The sequence below is a fragment of the Microcaecilia unicolor genome, chromosome 10, assembly GCF_901765095.1.
Source record: "Microcaecilia unicolor chromosome 10, aMicUni1.1, whole genome shotgun sequence".
Lineage (NCBI taxonomy): Eukaryota > Metazoa > Chordata > Amphibia > Gymnophiona > Siphonopidae > Microcaecilia > Microcaecilia unicolor.
This window is the reverse complement of record NC_044040.1, coordinates 148,538,410-148,553,555: the sequence shown is the minus strand read 5'-3', so window position 1 is coordinate 148,553,555 and position 15,146 is coordinate 148,538,410. Positions and strand designations below refer to the sequence as shown.

At 40.5% G+C, this 15,146-nt stretch overlaps 1 protein-coding gene across 1 annotated transcript in view; it reads right to left on the bottom strand.

Moving 5' to 3' along the window:
- Positions 1-7,213, bottom strand: part of LOC115478341 (ephrin type-B receptor 1-like) — an 88,896-nt gene extending 81,683 nt beyond the window's left edge. The window contains exons 1-2 of the mRNA XM_030215645.1: positions 7,093-7,213; positions 4,007-4,071 (exon numbers count right to left, since the gene is read on the bottom strand). Of these exons, the coding sequence (XP_030071505.1) occupies positions 4,007-4,071; positions 7,093-7,213 (186 nt within the window). The remainder of the gene's footprint in view (positions 1-4,006; positions 4,072-7,092) is intronic.
- Positions 7,214-15,146: the final 7,933 nt, after the last annotated feature.

Sequence of the window (15,146 nt, the reverse complement as noted above, 5' to 3'; positions counted from 1 at the left end):
TATAGATATGTATAGTGTGTGTGTGTTTGTGTGTGTGTGTGTGTGTGTGTGTGTGTGTGCGGCAGCCCAGCCCAGCTAGAGAAGGGGGTACTAAGAAGTGGGAAGAGAGGGGGGGGGGGCTGGGGTCAGAGGGAAGGGCTCGCAGACAGGTGTAGGCAGGATAGATCAGGGGTACCTGAAGGCGAGATAGTAAAGGTTAGATGGGGAGGGTTTGGATGTATGTAATAGGAGGGGAGGTCCTAGTTGCAGGGAGAGGGGGTGGCCACTGGAGGTAGAAAGAAGGAAATTTGCGAAGCTGCAATCGTCATTTTGCAGGCTGCTCCAACAGGGTCACCTGCCCCACCCACCCCAATTTCTGGGAGGTAGAGGTTATGTTACAGCAATCGGTGGTGGGTCCTAGTCTAACAGAGCACACAGTAGTATGATTCAGACCAAATCAAGCTTCAATAGTGGTCAAATATGTAAGTTGTATTGTCATATGCTAGCAATGGTATGGATGATGTCAAAACCACGGGCAATCCCGTGCTAGAGTAAGAGAAGGTCAACGGTGCCTACCTCAGACTTGAATGGTATGGGGAAGCTGAAGGCATCAAGAAAGAGTCAACGGTTAAAAAGGGAAATGTGCTTTTATGGCAACCCCTTCTCAAGGAAGTGATGGTAGTGCCTCGGCATTTCTACGGCATATGCCACAGGCGGCGCAGGAACAAGCTTCATGAGTAAGGCTGAAACAGCTAGAGCTGTGTGACTTGAAAGACTATACACTCTGCCTAAATACTCTAGATAGGAATTTTGATTCATGTATTTAATTGCTTGATATTGTAAGCTGCATGCATGAATGTAATTACGTAATACTGTAATGTTTTTGCATATGTAAGTAGTAGAATGTTGCGGACATAATAAATTCCACTCTTATATTGGATAATTTGTCACGTGTTGATATATGGAGTGTTGTGTTTGTGATGAAAGGTAAGTGCCATGATGCCACCTGCCCTGTTTGTACTTTTCCACTATATAACACAATGTTCTGGAATAGGCACTAGTGTGATTGGATTCCTGTAGTGACCCAGAACTTAATTTCTTTACCTGTATCCCATCTGAAGAAAGAAACTTTGTGGTCTTTAAAACCTCAGCTACTATAACATCAAATTGTTGTAGGTCCAATGAAAAAGGTATCACAGCCTAAGATTACTCCATTTTTCTGTAGCACAAAGATGGCTATTATAGTGCTTATCTAGATCCAAACTGTCTCTTTCCATTTCTTCCAGCTCACCCGAAGTCAACTTTTTGATTTGGAAATTAGGTCTGGTTTATTTTTTTAAAACATGATGCCTTGGGATCCATTTTCTAAAATAGTAAAAGCAGATGCTAAATTGCCTGTAGATGGAGAGTTACCAAAAAAGGATTAACCCCAAGTCCTCTAGGTGACCTGAGGTCAGGTGACAGGAATGTCTTATTTGGCTGTTGTTGATTTAAGCCAAGTGTCTAAGAGATTCTTATCAGGACCCTAAAACCACTCAATAAAATACAAGTATGACAGGCAGAACAGAGAGGAAGAGGAATGGGAGAACCTCAGCTGTGTAAGAACAATGCTCTTCTTTGTCGCCTCCTAGCAATCTCATTGTTATATTTGACGATTTTGCTTCCTCTCTTTCTTTTTTCTCACAAGTGATGTGTGTGAGTTAAAACTGGGAGATGGAAGCTGTTTGAATGAGGTTTATCAGTACAGAACGTCCGATCTGAGGAAGAAGGGCAACCTTCGAAAGCTAATCAAGAAATGTATTAAGTTATGTCCAATAAAAAAGGTATCATCTTATTTTCTTTTCCATGTTTTATTTTGTTTGATTTCTATTGATAACCTCAGTACAGAACAAAACTAAGGGAACTCTGTTCTCAGACTTCATGTTTATGCTAATTCATATATATATATGCATATGGATTCTGGAGGGGGAGGGGTCCTCACCAGAACAAGCAAAAAAAAATATTTTCATACCATACAGTCTGTGTTAATTTTAGGGCCTTTTTACTAAGCTGCAGTAAGCACTAACATGTGTTTACCACAGGGTACAAAACACTACCGCGGGGCGTACTCAGGCATCCTGCGGTAGTTTTCGGATTGGCACACAGTTCCCATGCGCTGAAAAGTACTTTCTAATTTTTAGCGCTAAGGGCGTGTTTGGGGGTTGAGAGTAGATGTACTCTGTACTAATTGGTTAGCACAGCTACATCGGCACACACCAACCAATTAGCGTGTGATTAGCGCGGGAGCCCTTACCACCTAGAAAATAGGTGCTAATGGCCACACGCTAATGAGGAAAATAGCACATAGCCATTAATTGGGAAAATAAGAAACATGGCCATTTTACAGCTTGGCCTCAGTTTGTGGGAAAGCCCCTCGGTAGTGATAGTGCTAGCCACTCTTTAGCACAGCTTAGTAAAATGACCTCTTTATTTATAAATAAAATGATATGGCCAACCAATCAGTAATTTCACTAACAATTTGTAGAATCTGTTCAATAGGGGAATCAGAAAAAAACAATTGTAATGCCAGTCAGGATAGACAAAATCAACTGCAGAGTGAATACATTCACTGTGTTTTATCATTAAGCCTAAATTCAAAACTGTGAGAGACAAAAGGGAATAAAGAAACAGAATGGCTTTTGCCAAATCAAGAGATCTCTCAGGCCTGATACACATCAAGTGGCCTTTAGGGAGGATATGGCTACAGCCCACAGTTATCCATTCATGAAAGAAGTCCATAGTTGAAAGGTCATTCCTCTTGACAAAGCCAAATCCTTTAAAGCCACTCTGGCCGCAGGCTGTACAATTAGCTTGCACTGTGTATTCGGTTTCAGGAGTTTGGCAATCCCAGGATGCTGGAAGTCTGCATATCTGAATAGCTTTGCCTTGGCTCACAGTCTAAGTATTTGCAACACCTTTTCCCCTGGGGGCAAATGGTCTGTTTTCTTCTTCAGATCTCCCATTCACTGAACCCTGATGTTTGCCTCACCCATTCATTTACATCTCCCCTTTTCCGCCTGGTTTAATAAGGTGATCCAAAAAAGTGTACTAATCAGTATAAACGTTATGTCATTTTGCCTTATTGCTTAGTTATAAATCAACAAGATAATTAACTATCGTGTGTGGTCTCTTATAAAAATTGTCTCAGATAATAATGCACTTACACAATGCTTCACTCCAAAGTACTTGTCAAACATGTTAGACAATTAATTGGTGCTTATTTATTTTGCCATATGACAATATTCATATGACTAAGTACTATCTAACATACCCGCCCAAGGCCTGCTAATATAAATATCTATAGAAAAAGAATTTTCCATTATAGTCACCTGAGACATGACCGTGTCAGTATAAAAAAGGTGGATGATGCAGAGACATGAAGGAGACAAAACAGTATTGGTACTGGGATAGGCAAAGAAGATCCTTAGCTGTAGAGAGATGAATGTGAAAACAGAGTTCAAACAGAATCTATGATACAGTATTGCAAGAGGAAGGGTAAAGGGCAGACTAGACTGACTTGTGGTCTTTGCCATCACATGCTATGTTTCTGTATTATTGTTCATAACAGATGGACCATGTGCTAGCCAGGATGGAACCAAGAGAATACAACTCCCCAGAAACCAAATGGGTCAAGATGGCAGCCTAATGGCCTTCTAAGTCCCCCTAACTTTGCTGGATGGTAGACATTCAGGCAACAGCCACATTTGTTCTAGTAGCTATTTAGACATGGCAGTGAGGGATGAGAGTTCTATTAAAGATGAGAACTTGTGTGCTCATTTCCTTAGAATGGTAAAAAAACAAACAGAAAGACAACAAACAGTGCATTGGATAAGGAGTGATATTCTTCCAATGGTCAAGGTTCTACTGCTGGAAGGATCAATTGGTTTTTATCTGCCATCATCTATTACGTTGCTACAGTGTCTAATGGTGTACAACCAGAACACACTGACTGAAAATTGAAAAGTTGAGTTAATGACAGCATACATACCCCTGATGGAGGATTAGCAGTCCAGCCCAGTTCTGCTGTTGCTGTTCGAGTGTCCATCAGGGTTTCTATAAGCACAAAAAAACGAGAAGTGAGACAACAATGTATCTCACACATACTGTATTACATACAGACAGGAACAGGTCCCAACTCCAGCCCCTGTCATTTAAAACAGATATGGTCTTCAGAATAGACACAAAAACTATGTCTGATACATATCTGCATACACTGAACAGGTTAATTTACATATTTTGATTCCCATATTTACTGGATCCACATAATTTCCCAAGTTAAGAAGCATAAACCATGTTTGCATATACCATAAATCAGATGGAGTTCACTCATAGGTATAGTTAACCTGCTTACTTTGGCGGTGGGGGGGGGGGGGGGTGAATTGTGAGGAAGTAATATTAGGAGTGGGGGAAGGTGACCATTTCAGCATTAACACCTGTAACATTTGGGAGTGGGGCATCCCCTCCATGCCCACCCTCAAACTGTACCTATGGATTCACTAGATGAATTTTCAGGAATCAGGCATTTATAATTACATACTTGTTAATAAGCCTATGGTGCAGACTGAATACACAACTGCAAAGTATATACAAGAATACTGTTCGCAGGTTAATGAGGCATGCAACACACAATGTACATGTATATTTAGTAAAGTACACTACTATAGAGGCCAGGAAACATATTGATCACAGAATATCACACAAATCATACAAGGTAAATTAGAGCCTACTATAGAAGGATCCAACTGGTATCAGCTCTAGAAACTATAGGTAATTCTTGGTCCATCCCTTCCATAGAGTTAGACACCTCTGGGAGCTTCAGAGCCACATATCACTTCCAAAGTCCCTCCAGCCTTAATAGGTTGGGGTTGTTCCCAAAACTAAAACGTCCAGAAGTATTTAGACAGGATAAAACTCTTGACAGGGTATGAAATTTATTCTTGTGATAGCCATACAGTAATAGAAAATCCAGAACCATTCCATAAAATTAAGTCGATTAACAGCAACACTAAAGGGGTTCTCTTCGCCCACAGCCTTAGCAGAATACACTTTAGAGATCCTCCCTATTGGGACTCTTCGTGTATTGTTTTCTGGGTACAGTTACTAACTTACACCTTCATAGTGACATAAAGTCCGATATTCAGCCAACGGCAATCAGCGTTTTGCTTATCATCGTTGCCATTATCACCGGAAATTCAATGCTGGGCCATGTTCGGGCTCTAGCACTGAATAAACATAAACATAGTGGTAATATTCAATGTATTAGTCCAATCCCTGGACACAGGAAACAGTATGGTAATATCATCTGCACAGATGAACTTTTCTAATGCTGTGCCTAGGGGTTGGAGTAGTATCTCTCTATATAAAACGCACCTCCAACATTCTAATGAAGCCTCACTTTCCCAACGTTCTAAAGTGAGGCGGCAGAGACCACTTTTTGAACATCAGTGTTTGCCCCGCCCACGCGCTGCTGATTGGCTGTGCCTCAGGTGATGCACACAAAGTACGGTTCCACCTCCCAAACACTCACATGGACTTAGAAACCACCAAGCCTTTGAATGGGACCGGTGCTGCAGAGGAGCAGGAGTGGGACAGCGAAGAAAATGCAGCGGCGTTCAGGAAAAAACAAACAAACACGAGTCCCACCCCTTCCTGAGGAGGGGGTAGCTACCAGCACGGGGACCAACCGCGAGGAAAGCGCGGACGAAGAACGCCACTAAACAACCACTACATCGCAGACCTTACTCTGCAAGCTGTTCATGTGGTGAGTCTCCAAGCCGGCGTTCAGTGCCTACAACAGAGACTTCCAAACACATGCGCCCTCAGCCCCGCCCCCCTACAGAACGCCACCCACATTCCACACTAAAACCAAACCAACCCCCCCCCCAAAAAAAAAACTACCCAAACGGAAACCTCCGGCGCCCAACCCCCCCTAAAAAAAACGGATCACAGCCCACCTGAGTGCCCAGCTGAAATCAGTGCCTACAAGGAGACCTCCAGACACATGCGCCCTCAGCCCCATCCCCCCCTACAGAACACCACCCACATTCCACACTCGAAAAAAACCCATATCTACTCCTACTGCCTGCCTGCAACGGATCCCTCTGGTTTCAACAAAAATACAAGTGCCTACAAATACCACATCAGAGTGCCCTGCTGAATTAAGATTACTGTATCACACTCACACGCAGAGAATCACCCCCTACCAGCCACAAAAAAAACCCCCACATCTAATATGGACAATCAGCATCACTCACTAACACACATACATACAACCAAACTGCCCACCACCCAAAATGCCACACACTGCCATGGACAGACAACATCTTGCTTTCACACTCATACACACACACTCCCTCCCCCAACCCCCTTAATACAAAAACTGAAACAGTAAAAACCTACATCTCTCTCTTACAAACACCCACAGACTCCCATAATCCCCCCCCCAAAACACAAACACTCATACAGAACAACCCTACCCCACAAACACCCCCCTACAAACACCCCCCCCCCCCCCCACAAAATGGCACAGACACCCACAGACACCCACAACCCCCCTCAAAACCACAAACACTCATACAGAACAACGCTACCCTACCCCACAAACACCCCTCCCCCCCAAAAAAATAGCATACACCCATAGACCCCCACAACCCCCCCCCTCAAAACCACAAACACTCATACAGACTTTACAACTTTAAAAAAAACTCTTTTCCTTTAAAAAAAAAAATACTGTATATATCCCTTAATATCAAACAGAAAAGAAAACAAAAAAAAAAACCACATGCTAGCGCCCGTTTCATTTGTTTTGGAAATGGGCCTTTTTTACTAGTATTGAATAATGTCGGTGACAAAGGGGAGCCTTGTGGCACTCCAAAACCAGGGCTCTTATTGGCTGAGAGGTCTCCAATTTTCTGAACTCTGTAGCTTTCGAATAGATAAAAAAACACTAAACCAACGCAATTATATTGTCACAGATGCCTATATCATTTAGACTAGACAATATAATGTCATGGACTACTAAATCGAAGGCACAAGACATGTTAAACTGAATAATAATTGCATTCTGACTCCAACTTAACAGAGCTTTGCCATGTGCATTGATGGAAGCTACCACAGTCTCTGTACTATAGTTCTTCCAAAATCCAGACTGTGATGGATGCAAAATATTATACTCATCCAGATATTTATCCAACATCTTGGTGACACAGAGGGGCATTTTCAATATGAGGTCTAAGTGATATCCAAATCCGAATAGCAAATGTAACCATTTTTGAAAAATATAACACTATCTTTTTTTTTTTTTTTTTTTTTTCGAAAATACCATTTTAAACAAGGTTTTGTTGTGCATATATTGTTTTAGGCCATTTTCGAAAAAAATGCATAAGCTAAAACTGTACAAAATCAAGTCATTGGTATGTAGGAGGGGTCAGCATTTTTAGCAGCCTGGTCCCCCAGACTTCCCAGGAGAGCAATGGGGCACCCTAGGATCCACTGCTGTGGACATCATGTAAATGCTCCCAGGTACACATCTCACCAACGCTCCCTTGTATGCCGAGCCCTCCAAAACCCACTATCCCCAACTGTACACTACTGCAATAGCCCTTATGGGTGAAGGGGGCACTATATGTGGTTACAGTGGGGTTTTAGTGAGTTTTGGAGGGCTCACAGTTTCCACCTGAAGTGAAACAGGTAGAGGGAGGTATGGACCTGGGTCCAACTGTCTACAGCGCGCAGCACCCCCCACTAGGCTACTCCAGGAACCTGCATGCTGCTGTATTGGACCTGGCTATAACATCTGAGGCTGGTGCATACTATTTTCATTCACATTTTGGAGGGGTTGGTGGGGGTCAGTAACCACTGGGGGAGTAAGGGGGGTCATCCCTGAATCCCTCCAGTCATTATCTGGTCATTTAGGCTACCTTTTTGTGTCTTATTCATTAGAAAAACAGACCAAAATGTTGAAGTTTTCACCATAGATGTTTTGCTTTTGTTCCATTATGGCTGTAAAACGTCCAAGTGTTAGACACGCCCTAATCCTGCCTTCAAAATGCCCCCGACATAACCTCTTGTGATTTAGATGCACTGCAGATGAATTGCATAGATATGCATCTGCAAAATAGGTTTTGAAAATACCGATTTAGACGTTTTGAGAAGAAATTCGTCCAAATTGGGCTTTATGACACTTTTTGAATATTTTTAATCTTTCAAAAATGAGCCTCATAGCCTTCCATGTATTTTGGAGAGAATTAAGAACATAAGAATTGCCATACTGGATCAGACCAAAGGTCCATCAAGTCCAGTATCCTATTTCCAACAGTGACCAATTAAGGTCACTGGGAGGATCCCAAAAATTACATAGTTTCTGTATTATTGACACTCAGGGATATGCAGTAGCAGTAACCATAATAATGGTTTAAAGACTTATCTTCCAAGAATTTAGCCAAACATTTTTTAAACCTAGCTATGCTAACTGCTTTTACTACATCATCTGACAATGAGATACAGAGCCTAACTATTCACCGAGTGAAAAAAAATCCTTATTTGTTTTAAATGTACTACTTTGAAACTTCATTATGTGTCCCCTAGTTTTTGTACTTTTTGATAAACAATCAACTTACATTTACCTGTTTCACTCCACTCAGGATTTTCTTGATCTCTATCATATGTCCCCTCAGTCATCTCTTCTTCAAGCTGAGGAACCCTGTTTTCAATGGTTGCATTCGGTATTGTTCAGATGGTGAACCAACCAATATACATTGCTGGCCATGTTTTAGATTCCTGTTTTTTGTATGCCCATGCCACAATTTTAGTTGGTCTGTGAGATCATGTAGTTCAGATTACCCCTTGGTCTGATACAATTAAGGAATATTCACAGGTTGATTTTTTGGTTAGGGGTAAAATCAATTGTGATGCATTTTTTTTAAAAAGGGCCATTAGATGCATTTAAGAAGGTCACTGATGATTCTGGCAAATTTATTGAAAGCAAATTTATTGAAAGTTGGATTGCTTGCTTGACTTTTACCATGGTAGTGGTGGCCACAGTTCATAAGAATGTAATTACCAGGCACAGGTTCATGTCAAAAACATCTGAATTGTGAAGCAAAGTTTACGTATCAGCAAGATATCAAAAGTTATTGCTTGCAAGTTTGAAAAGAGCGGAAAATGTATTGGAGTGGAGGAGTGGCCTAGTGGTTAGGGTGGTGGACTTTGGTCCTGAGGAACTGAGTTCAATTCCCACTTCAGGCACAGGCAGCTCCTTGTGACTTCAGGCAAGTCACTTAACTCTCCATTGCCCAATGTAAGCCACATTGAGCCTGCCATGAAAGGGAAAGCATGGGGTACAAATGTAATAAAAATAAATTAAGAAGGCCACTAATGTGCCTACATAGACTTTTCATGCTGTAAGGAATATTACTATGAAGCTAATTATGACTGGCTATTTAATGTGGACAAAAGCTTCACATGTGGAACAGCTCTTCAGTGAGAAAATTACATCTATGGTACAGCAGAGAGGGGTCTGGAAAAAAGAATGGTGAGAAATACAGCACATGGAAAGGAGAGGGGGACGTGCTGTTCATGGATGTTTGCTTTTTTTGGAAATGTACATCTTTTCTAATTTTGTGTTTTGCAGAGTATGGAAGAAAATGCATTTTTGTTACTTTTCCCCAGTATTTTCACTGCTTATAGAATCTGGCTTTCTTGGGGCATCAAGAAGGTGACTGTGCGGCACGGCATGGGGTGGCGGGGTGGAGCAACATTTTATTTTTTGTCTCCGCAAATATGATAACCCTAAATACAGGTACATGACCAGAATATTGGCATATATACACATATAGAGGGAGTGGGATTTAATATCTAAATAAATAAATAAAAATATACTGTCTTTCTGTGGTTCAATCAATACAACATGCATGTGTAAATATCAGTAATATGATTGGTTACATGCTTGTCTGGCACTTTTTTATAAAATTGCCCTACGTTTCTCCAGACGACTCCAATTCATTGTTACAAGCATTAGTTTTATGTTGTTTGGATTACTGTAATGTGCTTTTTGTTTAAACCTCTGTTCCTAGGTTGTTTTGTGGCTGTGTATCTTGGGAGAGGATATCTCTGCTGCTGGCATCACTGTTCGCTCTAAGCTGAGCGGGAGCCCTCCATCTACAATCCTGCCAGTGGGTGGTGCTGGTTTACTATCACATTTTCAATAGTGAGGGACAGGCAAGTTATGCAGGCCAGGGAACCTGCCTGTCCCTAGAGATTGAAAACACAATATTGAAACACATCCCCGCTACAATGCAGCTGGAGGTTACCCGGTGACATTGGTGACACTGGCAGGCATCCCTTCACTAGTTGTCCATGGCCCAGCAAATCATATTTAAGATTTGTTTTCTAGTTTTTCATGCATTGAATGGGAAATTTTGTGTCTTCAACCCCAGCAGACAATTTGAGATCCACTGGTACTAAGTGGTACTTATGATAGGCTATTGACTATCACTGAGCTTTAGTATTATGTATTGGTATTTATATCACACATTTGCCAAAATAGTACCAGTTCAATGTGGCTTACATGTATTAATATAGAGTTACATTACAAGGAACAGAGAAATTAACAAGTTACAGATGTGCAGAAAAAGTTGTTTTTGTTTTTAACAAATACATTTGCTTTAGAAAAACATTCAGCCTTCTTTATGACTATTTGGCATCCATTGATAAGAACTTTTTGAACAGGAAGGCTTTTAAAGATTTTGGAATAATAGTTCTTTATGTATCTAATCTAGTTGTATATTATCAATTTTTACTATTTATGTTTAAATTGTGTATTGTTTTATTGTATTTTATAGTTATTGTATTTCTTTTTCTTGCTTACTATAATAATGTATTACTGTTTATTGTTTCAATATTTACTAAAAATATATATATTTAAGTATTTATTTACATATTTTTGACTCACCTTATAGCCACTGTTCAAGGCTAAACATTCATAGCAAAATACAGAAAAAAACAATTAGAGCAGTAAAATAAATAGGAATGAATATATTTTATTATATAGATTTTCATCATGTTCTTTGGACATCCAAAATCCACTGAATTAATATAAAAGCTTTGAGCCAGTCTTCATACTGAGGTAAAGGATCAGGTTGCCCTAAATGAAATGTCTGGAAAGAATGGATTTAGCTCTAAATGCATAGTAAGGTCTAGGACCACGCTGAGGGATCCCCCATGAAACAGTCCTTTCAGTAGCATAAAAATAACCTACATGATCTCTCTGCAATGCTTTAGTGAGCGAGCGGTTAAGAAGCTTACTAAATATACAGTAAAGATATATAAATGAGACAGATAAATTGATAAGAGTTATTTTACCTTCAGAAAGATAAATGTGAACTAATCCTTAGAAATACAGCTATTACTCTGCAGGGATGGATGGAAATCAGCATTGTTAAGCCATTAGAGAAAATGACTTCAGTGCTCCAAGAGTCTTGCATTGTTATACCTAAAGTGGACGAATGCATGAGCTCCTGAAATTTCTACCAGAAGTAAAGAGAAATCATTATGTTTTCTTTTAACCACTGGTTTCTCTCTTTCCCTCATAGTGAATGATCGCCTGTATCTAGGACTAGTGCAAGGGTTTTTCAGGTGCCCTAGGTTAACCTTCAGCTTTGCACAACCGCTCAATCTTTCATGCTCCTAAGTGCCCTCATCCCCTCCCCAAATATTTTGATAAATTCAGTAATCATAATCATCCCCAATATCATCCATGCTAGAACAACCATGTATAACTGAATAGATAGGCATCATCCCCTCGATTTTATAAAGGTTCCCTAAATCTGTGTACCCAAATTTGGGCATGATCCTGACATGTACATGCAAATTAATTGGTTAATGAACCATTAACAATCAATAATTGGATAATTATCAATGTTAACTGGTACTAATTAAGACTTGAGTATGCATTTGGCTGCATGCTATTCTATAACACTGGGTGCCCAAATTCCATACGGGTCGTTTTACCAAGTTGTGGTAAAAAGGGCCCTGCACTAGTGGTGGAGGCCGATTTTACTGCGCATTGAGGCTCTTATTACCACAGCGAGTAAAAAAGCTGAAAATAGCATGGCCATGTGAGGGAAAGCACTTACCACCACCCACTGAGGTGGCGGTAAGGGCTCCCATGCTAACCCAGCAATAAACAGGTAGAGAACGATGGTGCCTGATTACCGCCGGGTTAGTACCATGTTAAAAAATATGGGCTGATTTTCCACAGTATAGGAAATGGCACATGCCAGGGCCCGCACTGGGCTTAGCGCCACTTTATAAAAGAGCCCCGTGGTGCGCAACCCAAAAGGGTGCATGGCCATGGGATAGGCACTGGTAGGTCAGGGGCATTCCAAAAATTTGGCACAGTATTATAAAATACTGGGGATGTGTGTCCATCTTGTGCGTCAGGATTTACACAAAGTTTCAGCTGGTGTATGTCCTCACGTTCAAAGTTGGGCGAGGGAATCTGTGCTCAGCTCTATTCCATAAAGAGCACTCAGCCCACAGCACTATTTATAGAATAGTGACAAGGGTGGATTTTTCCCAGCACCTGATTTTCAGCACCATTTACTGAATCTGACCCCTAGCTATTAAATATTAAAATTTGTTTCATATGTACAAATGTACTGAGGGCAATTTCCAAAAGCCATTTATCTAGGTAAATGGATTATCTGAAAATTGATGTATGCAGAGAAGAACAGTCTTCGCAAATTCAAAATCACAAAGAACACAGAGAAGATGACTCAAGGATGAAAGCTTGAGACAATGTAGAAAAAGTACAAATTTATTAGATGTTTAGATTTAATGACATGTTGTATTCTGTGTATATACACTGTACTTTTGATTTACACGTTTCAAGAATGTCTGCACATTTATAAGGTCGTGTTGAAAATTTAATTTTATTTGCTTGTATATGTATAAATATGCTTTCTTATGTATTTTAATTTAGACCATAAAGACTCTTGAGGCAGGCCGGTAGGCCGAAACACAGCTGTGTCGAGTCTCTTTGAGGTATACTATTAATTTGGACTCATCGTGTCTATTGAGCTACATAATAAATTTTGACTTTTTCTACATCATCTCAAGTTTTCATCCTTGAGTCATCTTCGCTGTGTTCTTTGATACCTGAAAATTGTCCACCCTCCTAATGGGTAAAGGTATGTGCTGTGGAATCAGGACTTACTGTTTTACTTTGCCCCCCCCCCCCCCCCCAAGAAGCTGCAACCCTAGGTTAAACTGGCTCTACCCATAACTGTAATCTCTCTCTCTCTCTCTGTCCTGTGCTCCTTTCTTTTTTAATGACTCTCACCATCTCATCTCCTCTCTCTGTCCATGCATTTTTACAACAACCATAAACCTGTACAAAATCAACATTATCATCATCAACTTGCTGACTTCTTTCCAGGACGAGTAGGCTGATCCTAGGGGCCCTTTTACTAAAGGGTTGCCATGTGGCAACCCGGAAGTACCGCCAGCCCAACATGGCCACCAGCAGTATTTCCGCCCCCAGGGCAAGGCATGACTGGCGCTGCTGGAAGTTTTGAAAAATTAATCAGCAGGGGGTTACCCGGCTTTAACTGGGGAGCACCATATGCTGCCCGGTTATTGCCGGGTTAGTGCGAGAGCTGCTACCTCCACCTCAATGGGTGGCAGTAAGTGCTCCCCCCAAAATGGCAAGTGCAAACTTACCGTACGGCCATTTCTGTGGTAAAAAGAGCCTTGGTGCACGGCAAAAACACACTCTGTCGCTACTGCAGGGCCCCTTTTACTGCAGCGTAATAAAAAGACCCCCCAGAGAATAGTAAAAACAGCAACTGTATAATTTATTTATTTATTAGGATTTAATTACTGCCTCTTTGAAGGAATTCACTCAAGGCAGTGTACAGCAAGAATAAGCAATAGCCAATTTCAGCAATAAAAGTATTCAAACAACACTACAAAGTATGGCATAGTAGGTATTTCCTAGTCAAGTTCTATTCAGGTACAATAGGTATTTCCCTGTCCCCAGAGAGCTTACATTTGCTAAAAGAAAAGCTTTAATCAATTAATGCATATTTAAAAAAGAGTATTTCCTGGATTGTGTTTTCTCAGCATTACCACGGTGAAGCTAAGTACTCTTTTTGTTCCCTTTTATGTATGGTTCACATTTTGAATTAATTCTTCTGACTTTTGATAGTTAGAAACAAGATCCTTCTGCTATTACCAAATGTATATTTTCTTATATAATTCTTAGATATTTCTTAAATATGTCTTACTATGTTTGCTTGTTAAAATACTATCATGTTTTATCATTATCATGTTACCCGAAATCCTTCTGTTATTACTAAATGTATGCTTTCTCATGTATTTCCACTATTCATGATGTATTGTAAGTCACATTGAGCCTGCAAAGAGGTGGGAAAATGTGGGATACAAATGCAACAAATAAATAAATAAATATTGGTTATTGTTTGTGCACCTCGATTATAACATAGTCACAATTAACCCCCTCCATTTTTTTTACTGCAGACCTTTTTTCTCCATTCGGAGTTGTTTTGCTCTTCAGGTGTTTTCAGAGATGGTAGGAGCCAATGATGATAGCCAATTCAGGTATTGTCCAATTTAGTGGTACCCTAGGCTTATGAGGCTTTATTTGATTAAAATTACAATAAGTGACATTTAATGTAAGTGCATAATCCATACGGTTGATTCAAGACAACAGTATATATGTTTCTGAAATTATTGCTCTAGGCAGTTTTTTGAATTTTGTTATTTAAAAAAATGCAATTTCCATAATTCTCATTGGGGCCTATTTACTAACTCTGGGGTCCTTTTGCTAAGGTGCGCTGATAAATGGCCTGCACTGTTGTAGGCGGGTGAATTGGATGTGTGCAGGTACCCCACTGACTTAGTGGTAAGGAATCACGCGTTAACCGGGTGGTAATCGTCAGCGCGTACACTGCCAATTACCGCCCTTTTCTGCCGCATGTATTGGACGTGCGTAAAAAGTGGAATTACTGCCCCGGGCACATGGTAGTCGGGTGGTAGTTCCAAATTGATGTACATAGGCGCCTACACGCCTTAGTAAAAGGGCCCCTATGAACTTAACTGAAATT